The sequence below is a fragment of the Hoplias malabaricus genome, chromosome 13 (assembly GCF_029633855.1).
Source record: "Hoplias malabaricus isolate fHopMal1 chromosome 13, fHopMal1.hap1, whole genome shotgun sequence".
Classification (NCBI taxonomy): Eukaryota; Metazoa; Chordata; class Actinopteri; order Characiformes; family Erythrinidae; genus Hoplias; species Hoplias malabaricus.
In genome coordinates this window covers 33,848,946-33,862,637 of record NC_089812.1, presented here as the reverse complement: position 1 = coordinate 33,862,637, position 13,692 = coordinate 33,848,946, and the positions used below count along the sequence as shown (strand labels likewise).

Below are 13,692 nucleotides of genomic sequence, written 5' to 3'. Positions count from 1 at the left end.
CGCAAGGCAGGAATACACCCTGGAGGGGGCGCCAGTCCTTCACAGGACAACACAGACACAGATTCACTCACACCTACGGACACTTTTGAGTTGCCAATCCACCTACCTGTGGGAGGAAATGGGAGCACCCGGAGGAAACCCACATGGACACAGAGAACAAACCACAACAGACAGTCACCCAGAGGAAACCCACGCAGACACAGGGAGAACACACCACACTCCTCACAGACATTCACCCGGAGCGGGAATTGAACCCACAACCTCCAGGCCCCTGGAGCTGTGTGACTGCGACACCTACCTGCTGCGCCACCATGCCGCCAAAAATAGGGAACATTCACATTTAAATACAGCCTCCAGCGAATACTATTTTAACATAAAATCTTTTTACATGTGTTTTTTTTTTATACACTAAAAGAATACACTGAAAATATCTGTCCATTTCTGCCTTGAAACTTCAGTCTCCCAAAAATCAATCACGTCCACTTATGGGGCAGAGTTTTCGAGCTACATGTGAGCGGTGGAGGGGTAAGTGAGGTGCAGATTGTTGCCTCTCCATAGACCTGCACATGAATGATGCCAAAAGATGCAAAAAATTACATTTTTATTTATTTAGTAGATTTTGTGGGACTTAAATCAATGACAGGCTCAAGACACATACCCTTTAAAAAATTGGCGATATTTTCTAAGAATGTCAAGAGAATTAGACAAGGTTTGCATGTTTCCTAAGAGTTGAATCAGGGATATGTTTGCGGAAATGGGAAGGGTGGGAAAGGATATCCCTTGACCTGATTCTGCTAAAAAGGAAAAAAAAAGAAAATAAAATAAAGAAAGGGAAAAAAAAACCCTGCAAAGAAATACCATCCAACTCAGTCATAATCAAGAACAATTCAAACTCATGACGTAATCGTACAGTTGGTAGAGCCCCTCCCAGACCCTGAGTTCTTTTCAGTGTATTATTTTGTGAAGCACGCCACCTAAGGGCAATATAAAACAACTGCATTCACCCATTGAAAGACTAACCGATGTGTAATAGTCGAGAAGTTGCCTTATCTGTGAGCAAAGACATTATTATTATTATTTTATTTTTTTTTTGTAATAATTTGTGAAGGTGACTTTAAAAAAAAAAAAGATAACTAGAGCAAAGGCCTTTTTTTTTTGGAAACCCACCATAATTTATATTCCAGTTAACATTTATTTCACTTGGAAATTCATTAACAAAAATGTCAAAGAAGAACAAATACAAAAACAAAACACTGAACTAAAATGGAACCCGTGAACATTGTTTAAAATGTATGCTACAGAATTTTTAAAAGCTGATTTGAAGATGGACTTTTAGGGACTTTCAGTGTGATCAGACGTGTAGCACGAGTGCAGTAACCTGAAGACAGTGAGGGTGTGTAGCCATGCTCAATTTACAGAGGAATAAAGATAACAGTGATGTGTATTAAAGGAAGCATTATGACAAACTGAATGGCAGAATAGTACAGTTTCTGAAGAGTGATTTTACAACCTGATCTATAAATAACATCCCCGTAATCAAACATAGGCTGGATTAGTCGAGTGAAGCACGCATTTTGTATAAAAAGCCAATTTTAGACTTAACCTTAGACTGTAATCAATTAATGTTGGTTGAAATTGAGTGTTATACCAAGGTATTTGTTTTCTGTGACTCTGTTTACAATGCTGTCAGGAGTACTGTAGTGATATCTTGGTCTGGTTGGAATACTGTGCCCTTCCTGCCAAACTACATGGAATTGGTTTTTGCCATGTTTTTGAGGTGTAGTGTCGAAAAAGCTGGTTAAACCCTGAAAAAATAAAAAAGCTGTTCTGAAGTGAACTGATTGCTGCCTCTGGGGAGGGACCAGTGGCATGAACAATTATCATCAGCATAAAGAATAAATGAGTCTACAACAGAGGGTGCAATGTCATTAATATATATAGAAAATAATGTCGGGCCTAAAAATAGAAAGGGACTGGTGTTGCAGTCTCAAAAACAAGAGCAAAGAGAAACTGGGCAAGCCTAGTTTAGCTGGACCGCCATTAGCCATATAGCCACTGTCTCAGAGGTTTTTCTGGCATTTTAAAAACAGGAAAGTCCCAAATACATATCTACCTCTGTCATTGGAAGGTCTGGAGAAGCTTTGGTGCTTCGTACCAATGTCTTCGTTTACAATAATAACTATAAAATTAGTTTACTTGTTTTTGAACATTTCTAAACCCAAGCACCTTAACATTATTAATTATGTAGGCTACTGACTTACTTTTCTGTAACGTGTTGTAACAAATTCAATTCACAGCGACGTTTATTTTGAGTAACACCTCGCTCTGGCTTCAGTAATCTAGAGATTTTGTCCATTTTCGATTAAAGTAAAAAAAAAAAAGCTGTGCAGATGTAATTTACTCGTCAGAAAGTCAGTAACGTGAGGTGTGTTTGTGTATTCCTGTCGTTATCGGGACAGACATGACTTTGTTTGTTAAATATACAGTGGAAAAAAGTCTGTGTCACAGAAACATTCTCCAAACATAAAGAAGAGACTATGATAAATATTTCCTCAAAAACGTTCAACACATTTCAACGTTCAACACTGAGCTGCACCGTGGTGGATGGTGGAGCTACAGCGCTGAAGAGGCGCGAGTGTGTCCCAGTTCAGCTCTCAACTCTCTGACCCCTTGAACATTTAATAACAGATATTTTAGGGCCCCAAAAAGAGCACTTGTCCAAGGAAAAGAGGACCTCTGTTCACCATCGAACGATTCCAGATTTAGTTCACGAACTGGAATGTGAAATAAGGCTGAACTAACAACAGAGGGTGCAGTGGTGCCACCTTTAGTTCTCTCTGTGAAATACAACTGAATTATTAATTCATTCATTCTCTGTAAGCTCTTATCCAGTTCAGGGTCGCGGTGGGTCCGGAGCCTACCTGGAATCATTGGGCGCAAGGTGGGAATACACCCTGGAGGGGGCGCCAGTCCTACACAGGGCAACACACTCACACATTCACTCACACCTACGGACACTTTCGAGTTACCAATCCACCTACCAACGTGTGTTTTTGGACTGTGGGAGGAAACGGCTGAATTAATAGTTCTTAAAAACTAAATAATGTACGAAGGTTTAAGAAATGCATCCCTTATGTAGTGTTTTTTTTTTTGGCTGAAGTTTATGATCAAACCAAGGGCTATTTTGTGTTTATTAACAACGTCAACAAACGTGGCAACAAAGGTTTAGTGTATCATTTACAGCAGGGATTGGACTGACTCTAGACACAGAACAATTTGTTCCAACACAGGCAACTACACAGTGATGACTAAGATCACTGCAGAACACAGCAGACTGATATAGAAATATCTAACAATCAGACCATAACCACAGAAAACCCCAAGCTCAAAGGAATATTATAATTAAGCAGTAATGTAGGATATTTTTTATGTTTCATTCACTGTGCAAAACCACAAAGTTCAAGTAACACTTCGGTGAATTCATTTTGACTTTTTATTCAAGACAAAATACAGAATTTTTAAAATAAGAACAAAATGAAAATCCACTTTTCTAATCTAAAAGTGATCAAACATTTGGGATATAGCTTACAGAGAGAGGAGAAATTATGAAAGCGAATCCAAATACTGTACATTATATTCCAAAACCGCTCTTTCAATTTGAAAATGTAAAAGGGAGACCCAACTGCACAAAGCAAATGTGTCACAGGTACTTTATTAAATGCATACTAACAGAAAAAAAATGTACCTTCATGTACTTAAAAGGCTTAAGCTTATAACAAGTATGAAGGAACATAAACATCGTAAAAACAAGGTCCTGTGAAACTGCTGGAAAAGGGCCACAGAACCATTTTACATGTATTCCTTTTATTTATCTTATTTAGGCCACTACATCTGTGGTTCACCTTGTTTTAAGCAGCGGAGTTGACAATGTTAAAGATTGGAAGTCTTCAGGTCTTCCTCACTCAGCTCTCCCAGCGGCTCCTGATGTGCACAAATGGTCAGAGAGTAGAAATTAGTGGCTGAAATCCCACTGGCTCCCATCTGTTTTTACTCAAACTACAGAAACCATAAAATCTCCCTCGTCATAGTCACAGTCACTTAAGGAATGTTAATTATAATAGCATTCAGCTACAGTAATTATTATAGTATTAATCACGGAGGTATTACTCTTTCCAATTAAAAACGTATTAGCACAGCAACAACAATCGGATAAAGGGCATTTGAATAAGTCCTCACTTTTCTTCCTGTGTAAACATTGGCTTTTGCTGTACTACAGATATCATGACAAATCTCCAGTGACTGTGCAATTAAGACTAAGAGAAAGCACACAAACAAAACCTTTGAACCATAAAAACCTATTTATGATGGACTTGTTTTACTTTTTACCCCCCCCCCCCTCCTGTAAAAGTAACCCATTTGACACCCCTTTTTCCATTTACTGATAAGTAAAATTAAGAGCGTGTTGTGATTCCCAAGAAAACAGGTGGATCACCTGTTCATTAAACTGTCGATATAAAATATACTTAAATCAGGTCATAAATGTACAAAAAAAATAAATACAAAAATTTAGAAAAAAAATCATTTTTTAATTGGACCAATATGCTATTAGCCACATAATATTAACCTGCTACTTTGGGATATCAACCGGGTTCATTTTTAAAGCCCAACATTTTGCTTCATTTCCTTCTAAGTGCAGTAGGCATTTGTCATTTCAAAAAAAAAAAAAAAAAAAAAAAAAAAAAAAGGAAACCAAAAGCCTGAGGATTTTTAATAGTATCTGGAAAAATAAATAAAACAAACAAACAAACAAAAAACAAACATCAAGCTCTGAAACACGTTCACAGGCAACAGCATTCAAATGGATGTGGGTAGAGAAAGGAGTACCTTGGGTGAGTACCTGCACAGTTTGACAGTATCCTTGATTTTTAATTTGGCTTTTCATGGGGTCGCTCACAACACCAACGCTGTGTGAGGTATGGAAGTCAGCTGCAATAATTCATTAACCCTACACTTCCATCATCCCAATGCTATCGGCTCTCGACTTTAAGAACAGACTGCATTAAAGTGCAAGGCAAGGAAGCACACATCCATGAAACTGGAGAACAGAATCAATACTGACTGCAGTTTAATGAACTTTAAAAGAAAGTTCCCTTCGTGAACACCTCAAATACATTACAAATACAGCTAAAACTGCTGTGTGCTTATATATGTGTATGCATACATAGGCACACTATTTTATATATTTAATATATCAAACAAATACCACAGCATTTTTTTTTTCACTGCGAGCATTGAGTTAACAAGTTGAGGATGAAGTAATATAGGTAGAGGCAGGAAAAACAAATTAAAAAAATAAAAAATCGTAAATTTGGAAGATAACTTGTCTAAGAGACAAATGTTTATGACCGATACAAAACAAAGTACCTCCAGGCATGTTTTTCAGGGCTACACTGGCTTTTCCCTCTGGGTTTGTGTTTCATTCTACCTTCTTCTGTTTCAGCCTCTAGTCCCATCTTCAGTGCATACTTACGATGCACTATTAAAAAACAGGAAGAAAAATCACAGACATAACTGAAAGAAAAGGGGGGTAGGGAGAGGGGAGGGAGGGAAAGAGCGAAGCTGGAGGGGGAGAGTGCACTTACCTGGAGCTGATCTGAGGTCCTATCAGATCAGTTTTAATTGGACTGAGTGTCACCTTCAGATTGGATGTCTTCAGTGGTGCCATTCACCTCTGTTTTGGGAGGCGCTACCTCCATGGGCTCAGGCTTCAGGGGCTCACTGGACTGCTCATCACCTGAGCCCTTCCCACTAGTTTTCTTCTCTTCTGTGCCCTTGCGTTCTGAGAGGACAGGGTAGATTAAATGGATATCGATTTTACATTTATATTAATTCACCAGGGTTGCAGAATGTGGTCGGCCTACATCATTTTAATAATCATATGAATGAGTGTAATTCTTGACACATGATCTGTTCACAAATACATTTTTTGCACTGTATCCTTCAGAATAACTAGTGCATAAACAAAATCTACTGCAATGCATTATGGTATATTTGGAAAAAAAAAAAAAATATATATATATATAATAAAAAGAAACCCCAAACTTACTGAAGATTCTCTAGAATAATACATTTATTGATTTAATTTAAACTTTAAAAATATTCAGAACATATATCTTGCAGACATTTAAAGTACAACAAAACGTTTTACCTTTCATTAAAAAGTTGTACACATAAATAATCAAATCATTTATTGTTAGTAACAGCTTATCCAGTTCAGTGGGGGGAAACACACGCAGACACAGGGAGAACACACCACACTCCTCACAGACAGTCACCCGGAGGAAACTCACACAGACACAGAGAGAACACACCACACTCCTCACAGACAGTAACCCGGAGCGGGAATTGAATCCACAACCTCCAGGGTCCCGGAGCTGTGTGACAGCGACACAGTGCTGCCCTAACAATCAAATCAAATAAACCAAATTATTCTAGAGGATTTTAAAGATTCACTTCAGTGAGTTTGCAGTTGTAAGATTAAAACGATACTAAAAACATGCTATGCAGAATTTGGCAACACTAGACACACACAAGTATAGGAACGTCCTCCTGTCCTGGAGGATTCTGGAAGAAGAATCAGCACTCAACAGGTAGAATGAAGTGATATCAAGCCAAATTAGCAAAGCAAAATTCACTATCACAACGTCAGAATTTTCTAGATAGCCTAATATGTATCTAGATAGCCTTGAATACGTATGACAAGATTAATCTGTGAACCGATGGTACTGCTTTACTTGCCATGGGGTAACTTTACCGTTTGAGAGGGTTTTTTTTCCTCTTGCTATGTAATATTACACTATCATAATCCTTTCATCGTGAAAAAGTTGTTCTCTTTTTGTCATGCAATATAAGGAAACAAAAAGAAAAGGAAAGGGAAGATATGTTGGAAGTAATGTTCAATAGTTGCAGTGACCTCTCTAGTTGTAAATTCACTTGATCTAAGGCCAGTTTGATTATTTTTAAAGGCAATTAAAAGTCTGTTTACCCATGTTTAAAAGAACAAATTGGACAAATTTTATAGAAGGAATGAAAAAGGAGAATGAAAAAAGCACCATTGGTTGCTTCACATAAATTTTTATGCTAAACTGATTTAAAACGCATGTAATAGTGTCTCAGGCATTGTCAGTGCTGCCTGGTATTTACACTTTGCTGATGTAAAACAGGGGTCAGATGTAGATGTAACACCTCAGCAGTATAAATTGTGTTGTGAAAATTTAGGCCAAGGGGTACGAGTAAGTTCTTCAATTCTGGGTCGTTAATAGTATTACTCATAAAATCGAGAAATTCCGGATGTTATAATTGGTTGTGATTTTTAAATATAACTTGGCTTGATACACCCCTGATTCTGACATAGGTTTTTGCCTAATAAATTGGAGAGGTGTCTTTACCTTTGTCTCTGGTAGACCTATCCTTCTCTTTGTCTCTATCTCTGTCCCGGCTTCGGCTGCGGTGTCGATGGCTCTTGCGCTCTGAGCTGCGAGACCTCCTCTTCTCCCTGCTCCGGGATCGTCTCTTCCTGTCTGCTCGGTCCCTGCTGCGTCTCCTCTCTCTATCACGGCTCCTGATCAACAGCAGACAATATAACATTACCAACACGGTACATACTGTAGATAACTAAATTCCACTACATTGTGTCATTGGGGTATAAAAAACATTTTTGGCTGTCAAGGTACCTGAAACACTAACATAACACTGCAGTAACTAATCACACAAAGATTAGCTTACCCATACTCAGCAAGAAAAAAAAAACCTTCAATATTTAGTATGCATTGGGTGTTCTTTAAGAATCACTTATTTTGCTTCCTTATTTAGAGTGGCAGTGTACTTGTATACTTAGTAGGGAAACAAAACTGTGGGAAATAAACAGGGGCATAGGCAAACATGCCTGCTACGTTTTCTCTCCCGCTCCTTGCTCCTGCTCCTCCTTCGGTCCCGCGAACGGCTTCTGCGGCGATCTGACGCCCGGCTGGAGTGCCGGCTGTTGGAGTGGCTACGTCTGTTGCGCCTCTCACGCTCACGTTCTCTGTCCCGGTCACGCTCCCGTTCACGTTCGCGCTCACGCTCTCGTTCACGTTCTCTTTCTCGCTCCTTCTCCCTTTCTCTCTCCCTCTCCTTTTCTCGCTGCTCCTCCTCTTCTTTGCGCCTCTTCTCACGCTCTTCTCTCTCACGCTCCCTATCTTCCCGCTCTTTCTCCCGCTTATCTCGAGTGTCTCTTTCTGGGTCTTCTGAGCGTCGACGAAGTTTCTCCTACAGAATTTCACTTAATTAGTGCGTATAAACAAACTTACCCCACAGTCACTACAAGTGGCTGACAGTTAGCCTACAATAAATTGTCACACAAAAACAGAACATGTAGACATCACTCACCTTGAGCTCCTCTACAGTAGATTTGATTTTAGCGTATCCCATATGCTGTTTGCCCATTAGATGGTCATCTACTCTGGACTGAGCATCACCAACAATGAGGAAAGCACCACATACTTCACAAACCTCCATCTGCTTCTCCTGAGCAGCAAAGCTCTCAATTGTCTGAAATAAGAAAATTGAAACACAAAAGAGATTTGAAAACTGGATTTTCTACAATCTTGATACAAAGACTCCAAACTGATGGCAAAAAGCAGATGGTAACAAATACTGTTGAGTGGTTTAGAACTCACAGACGGTGTTGAGCTTAGCTGCTCCCTCTCTTCCTTTAGCTGCTCCACCAGCTTCATCATTCCTTGAGCTTCCTCTACACGGCCCTCTGAGCCCAGCTCTTCAATCTGAGAAAACAAGAACAGACTGATCTAGAACCTTGAGCCCTCGCTATGCACCTGAGCATTTTACAAACAGAACTCAACTCATTCCCTCGTTTCTATGAAACTAAAGTCTGTCCAAATCCCTATTAATGTGAAGGATCACTGATCAACACAATCTGACAGCACTGAGGTTTTACAGAGTCACTGCTGACTTTATAGGCGAGATATTTAGAAAATTTCACTTCGCGAGACCAGCAAAGATTAGGTAGAATTATGTTAGAACTAAGTATGGTGTATGGTCTGTTGTGGGCTGCACATTCCAGCACAAATCAGCTCATTCCCTCCCATCCTCAGTCAATGCAAAAGGTGAGATGATGTTATTTTTGACGGTAACTTCCCAACTACATTTTGCAACAACCTGCATGTGTGCTAATCACTTAATGTTTGGCTGCTTTACTAACCTCAGTCAGTACAATGAAAGACTGGCTCTGTGATTTATTGCCATTAAGCACTAGCAAAAGCTAGCAGCTGAGGTAAAATATTTAGGTTAGTTTAAAAGGTTAGTTTAGGGTGAGCAGTGGCTCATGACTATTTAAAGGAGCAGGTGCTGAAATCAGCTGTTGTGAACGAGGCTGTTTTGACAGAGGGAAACTTATGCTGTGTAGTTTGACCAAAGAACGTCAGAAAAGTTGAACTGTGTTAACTTCAGTAAAATGAGGTTTGTTCCCTTTATTGTTTAATCTGTCTTACAAGTCTGCAGCTTACAATTCTAACAAAATTATACTTTGATATACAACTACAGGGGGTCCTCGACTTACGACGTTGATCCGTCCCTACGTCGCGTCATAAACCGATTTTCGGTGTAAGTCGGAACATACGTACAAACTGTACGTAAATAACATACTGTAAGCACTTATCGTATTCTAACACTTATCCTCCTCTGTCCCGAGCCGCGTAACCGTGTATTCTTCCGCTGCGCACACCACACACGTTTACGACGCAAAACCACTTAAGTCGAAACAAGGCTTTATACAGTAAATGGGAGATGTGTCGTAACCAGGAAACATCGTAACTCGGGACTGACGTAACCCGAGGACCTCCTGTATGTCATAACTACAACTCTCAATAAAATGCTTAAATCAGATGTATTAAAATGTTTAGCCAACGTTCATTTTTATTTCTTGGCATATCATTGTTAATACAAAGAAAGCTCAAGCTGATTTTAAAACACAAATCATACCTGGACGACAAGTTCTTCAATTTTCTGCGTGAGCACCTGGGCTTTTTCCTCATTTTTCCCAGTTGGGCCAGGTCCCTGTTAACACAGGCAAATATTAGCACCAGATTAATTCCTATTTTCCTAAACAACAACAACATTTGCTATGCAAACCCTTAGGCAAACAAAGCAAAACCTCAGACTATTAAATATCAAGAATTAAAATATTGTAAAGCTTATATTTTAAATGTTTACATACTCCAGAGTTCTGCTGAGCCTGTGACAGTGCCAATCTGGCATGGCCTCTACGGATCCTGCGCTCCACTTCAGCTAAAAGACTCTGGAGGTATCTCAGGAAGTCTCTCTCATAGCCTTCCTTCATGAAACGTGAACTCTTCTCATACCTGACCCACACAGAACCATATAATTACAAACTATCAAAGCTACTACACATCATGATGGACTATAAGTTTAAAAAGGTGTCTCACTCACAGTTTTCTAAGGTTTTCATCATGAATCTTTTCACAGGGACCTAGGAAAGTAAAACGATTACTTACAAGAATTTCCATTAGCATAATTTTTAAGAATCATAAAAAACATACTTACCCAAGTCAGAGCGTGTGTTGGTGAACAATTCCGCTGGACAAAAACCACATAAATAATACTTGCAGACCTGTAATAAGAAGACGTCCAAAACGAAAGAGGTATTGTCAAATGCCAACAAGCAGTGGGTCATACATAGGGTAACTGTTGAGATGTAGACAAACACTTTCAGCGACATGATGTACATACAACAGAGTCAGATGACAGATTCATTTCATTAGTGGTGTTGACAGGAAATATGTAAAAGTGTGTTTACAATTTGAAGTACTATGACCCTTGGTATAATATACAGTAGGCCAAAATGAATTCATAACTTGTTTGTATAAATGCTCTGCGAGATCATTTTTAAAGGTATATTGGCCTGAGCTAATGACAGCATCAGAGCAAAGCCGGACATCCTTAGACTTTTATTTTGTTGTTGACATTAACTGTCATTTTGAACATGAACATATAATGAACATTATCACATTTATCATCCCTCTGATTAAACACAACAGGGATCAGCACTCTGCTCCACATTAAAACAGAGCCTCCAACGCGATACAAAGGCTTGTGCCTCATTTCTACAGTGACAAAAGAGAAAAAAGCACACAGAGAGCCCTGACTGAGATATTTAACTCTGTACAGCACAAAACGGCACGTGCCATGAATACTCTATCCATGGATTTTCAACAGATTTAAAAACCACTGGAGGAAAGGCCACTAGGTTTCCTGGGGTAAGAGGGCATAAAGAAACTTTAGGTAAAATCCAGTTTAGTCCTTGACTAACACGTCCTTGTTTTTATACGCCAGAAGACATATCAAATCAAATGAGCAATCGTCGCGGCTGAGCATCTGCACTCAAACCACAGAGTCTCAATGACTGTCTCAAACAGGTGAATCCTAAGAGCCAGCATTTCTTACGTCATAAAACAAAGGAACCATTCATTTATTCATTATCTGTAACCCTTATCCAGTTCAGGGTCACGGTGGGTCCAGAGCCTACCTGGAATCACTGAGCGCAAGGCGGGACTACACCCTGGAGGGGGCGCCAGTTCTTCACAGGGCAACACACACATTCACTCACACCTATGGACACTTGAGTCACCAATCCACCTCCCAACGCGTGCTTTTGGACTGTGGGAGGAAACCGGAGCACCCGGAGGAAACCCACGCAGACACAGGGAGAACACACATCACTAAGGAACCAATCATGTAAAACTGCAGGGTGGGGCTTTTGAGCTAAAGGCCAAGTGCAGAGGTGACAATGGAGATAGAGCTAGAGAATAATTGTATATTAATCCATCCAAGTTTACTAATGTCAAATGGAGGCAAAAATGTAGGGTTACATCTAAAGCACTTAAATCAATATGCAGCACAATGAATGGAGGTGTAACAATTTACACGTCTGGTTCCCCTCACCACGACTGTGAATTAATCGGAATCTTTAACTACTCATTCCTAATTTGGCCAAATTTAAACAACATTGACTTCATTTTGCACAAGTGTTGAAAATGGTGTTTATATCTAACGGGCTCAGTTAAATCCGGGCTTTTATTTGACAACTAGATAAAAAAAAGCCACAACGCTCCTGTAACACAGTAAACATGTTGTGTTTCTTATAAACCCTCAGTGTTGGCCATGACCTCCCAATAAGGGCTGGATCACTAGAGACCTGAAAGGACCCTGGGCTATATTTAGCTTGGGAAACACAAACATCTAAAGCTAACCAACTGTTATATAAAGATAAACGTTGTCAGTTAATAAAAGTCACTGCAACTGTCTAAACAGCCCACGCCGTAGAAGAAACGACCACCCCACAATAACATCGTTATTTTACACACAACTACGATTTAACAACTAATCTACAATTTAACCACCAAACAGACGACCTCACGCACTAAAGAGGGTATTTTCGTTCCACCTTAAACAGTGCAGTTCCCCCCTGAAACGGAAAAAACCGGGATGCCTAATAAGCAGCAACACGCTGCGTCCTTTCCACCTTAAAACGGTGTAGCATGTGCATTCTGGCGCTTGGCAACTGCTGCACCATTTAAGGTGGAACGGGGAAATTAGAGCGACAAGGCTAGGAAGCTAACTCCAACTTCGAGACACAAACCGTATCACGGCCGAATGTAAAGGCGTCTACGAGGCGTATAAATTCGGCCTTATATTCAGTGCGAATCCCAGGCTTAGAAACGCAGTGTCTGGTTTGAAGCCTAATCTCCGAACCGTTAGTGACCTCTCCGAAACCTGACAGCAACGTCAAATAACGTTTCCGCGCGCACCGCAACGAGAATCTGTAACTCGATTTTAAAACATATCTTCATACCACGTCACTAAATACAAACGCTCTCTCCTAAATAACGTTTTCGTGAATGTATTAATATAAATTACTCCCTCCCCTGGTTGTTACTGCCCTAGTAGCTGATCTGAGCTGTGGTGTGGTGCGGTGTGTTTTGTGGATGGTCTTACGGTCTCGTGGTCCCAGCGGACGTTACTGCGCTTTTCGTCCGGAGCCAGGTTTCGGTCTCGGCCCATTAACTCGTCAAGGAGTTGCGCGGCGGACAACATCGTGCCTCCGAAGGATTAACAACGACTATAAAAACTCCTTCCTACTCATTTACAAAAAACAAGGAGACTCCAACGTTCTCGGGATTCCTTTGCAGCAACAAAATGGCAGCGGCGCTCTTCGCAACAAGGCGCTAAGAAAACCACTAAGCAGAGGACAAAGAGAACTAAAAGTGCGCCCTCTGCCGTTTAGGAGTGAAACTGACCCGACATGACACACCTTGTCGCAAACGGCGATGTGCCGTTTGCTAATGAATCGATTCATTGAATTCACGATTACGTGAAAGTTAGGAGCCGACTCGCCTTATTAATGAATCAGGACGATACGGAGCCAAAAACATGTATTGATTAATACTGCCATTTTATTACTTTTATATTACATTAGATTAAACTTTATTGTCATTATGCGAAGTAGATTTAAAGAGCCAATTAAATGCAGTTATTTAATGATTATTATTCAAAATAATAAAAGTAATGTTCTGCATTCTTCAAAATTACCAGCTGATGGAGTCTTTTGATTACAAA

The 13,692-nt window shown here is 39.9% G+C and overlaps 1 protein-coding gene across 5 annotated transcripts; it reads right to left on the bottom strand.

The window, feature by feature from the left end:
- Positions 1-3,493: 3,493 nt before the first annotated feature.
- luc7l3 (LUC7-like 3 pre-mRNA splicing factor) lies at positions 3,494-13,336 on the bottom strand. Of its 5 annotated transcripts, none has more exons than XR_010795209.1 (12): positions 13,072-13,336; positions 10,621-10,687; positions 10,507-10,546; positions 10,274-10,418; positions 10,039-10,113; positions 8,718-8,822; positions 8,428-8,589; positions 7,946-8,307; positions 7,449-7,621; positions 5,643-5,839; positions 4,885-5,536; positions 3,494-3,981 (listed from the first exon to the last, which is right to left on the bottom strand). XR_010795209.1 is itself a non-coding variant. In XM_066642809.1 (11 exons), exons 1-10 carry the CDS (start codon positions 13,168-13,170, stop codon positions 5,676-5,678), a joined length of 1,392 nt encoding a protein of 463 aa, XP_066498906.1. In that variant the 5' UTR covers positions 13,171-13,336; the 3' UTR covers positions 3,494-5,536; positions 5,643-5,675. The 5 variants fall into 5 exon arrangements, 2 of the variants coding, with proteins under 2 accessions (XP_066498906.1, XP_066498908.1); XR_010795210.1 differs by having other exon boundaries at positions 4,898-5,536; XR_010795208.1 differs by having other exon boundaries at positions 3,494-5,054; positions 5,425-5,536.
- Between the last annotated feature and the right edge of the window lie 356 nt (positions 13,337-13,692).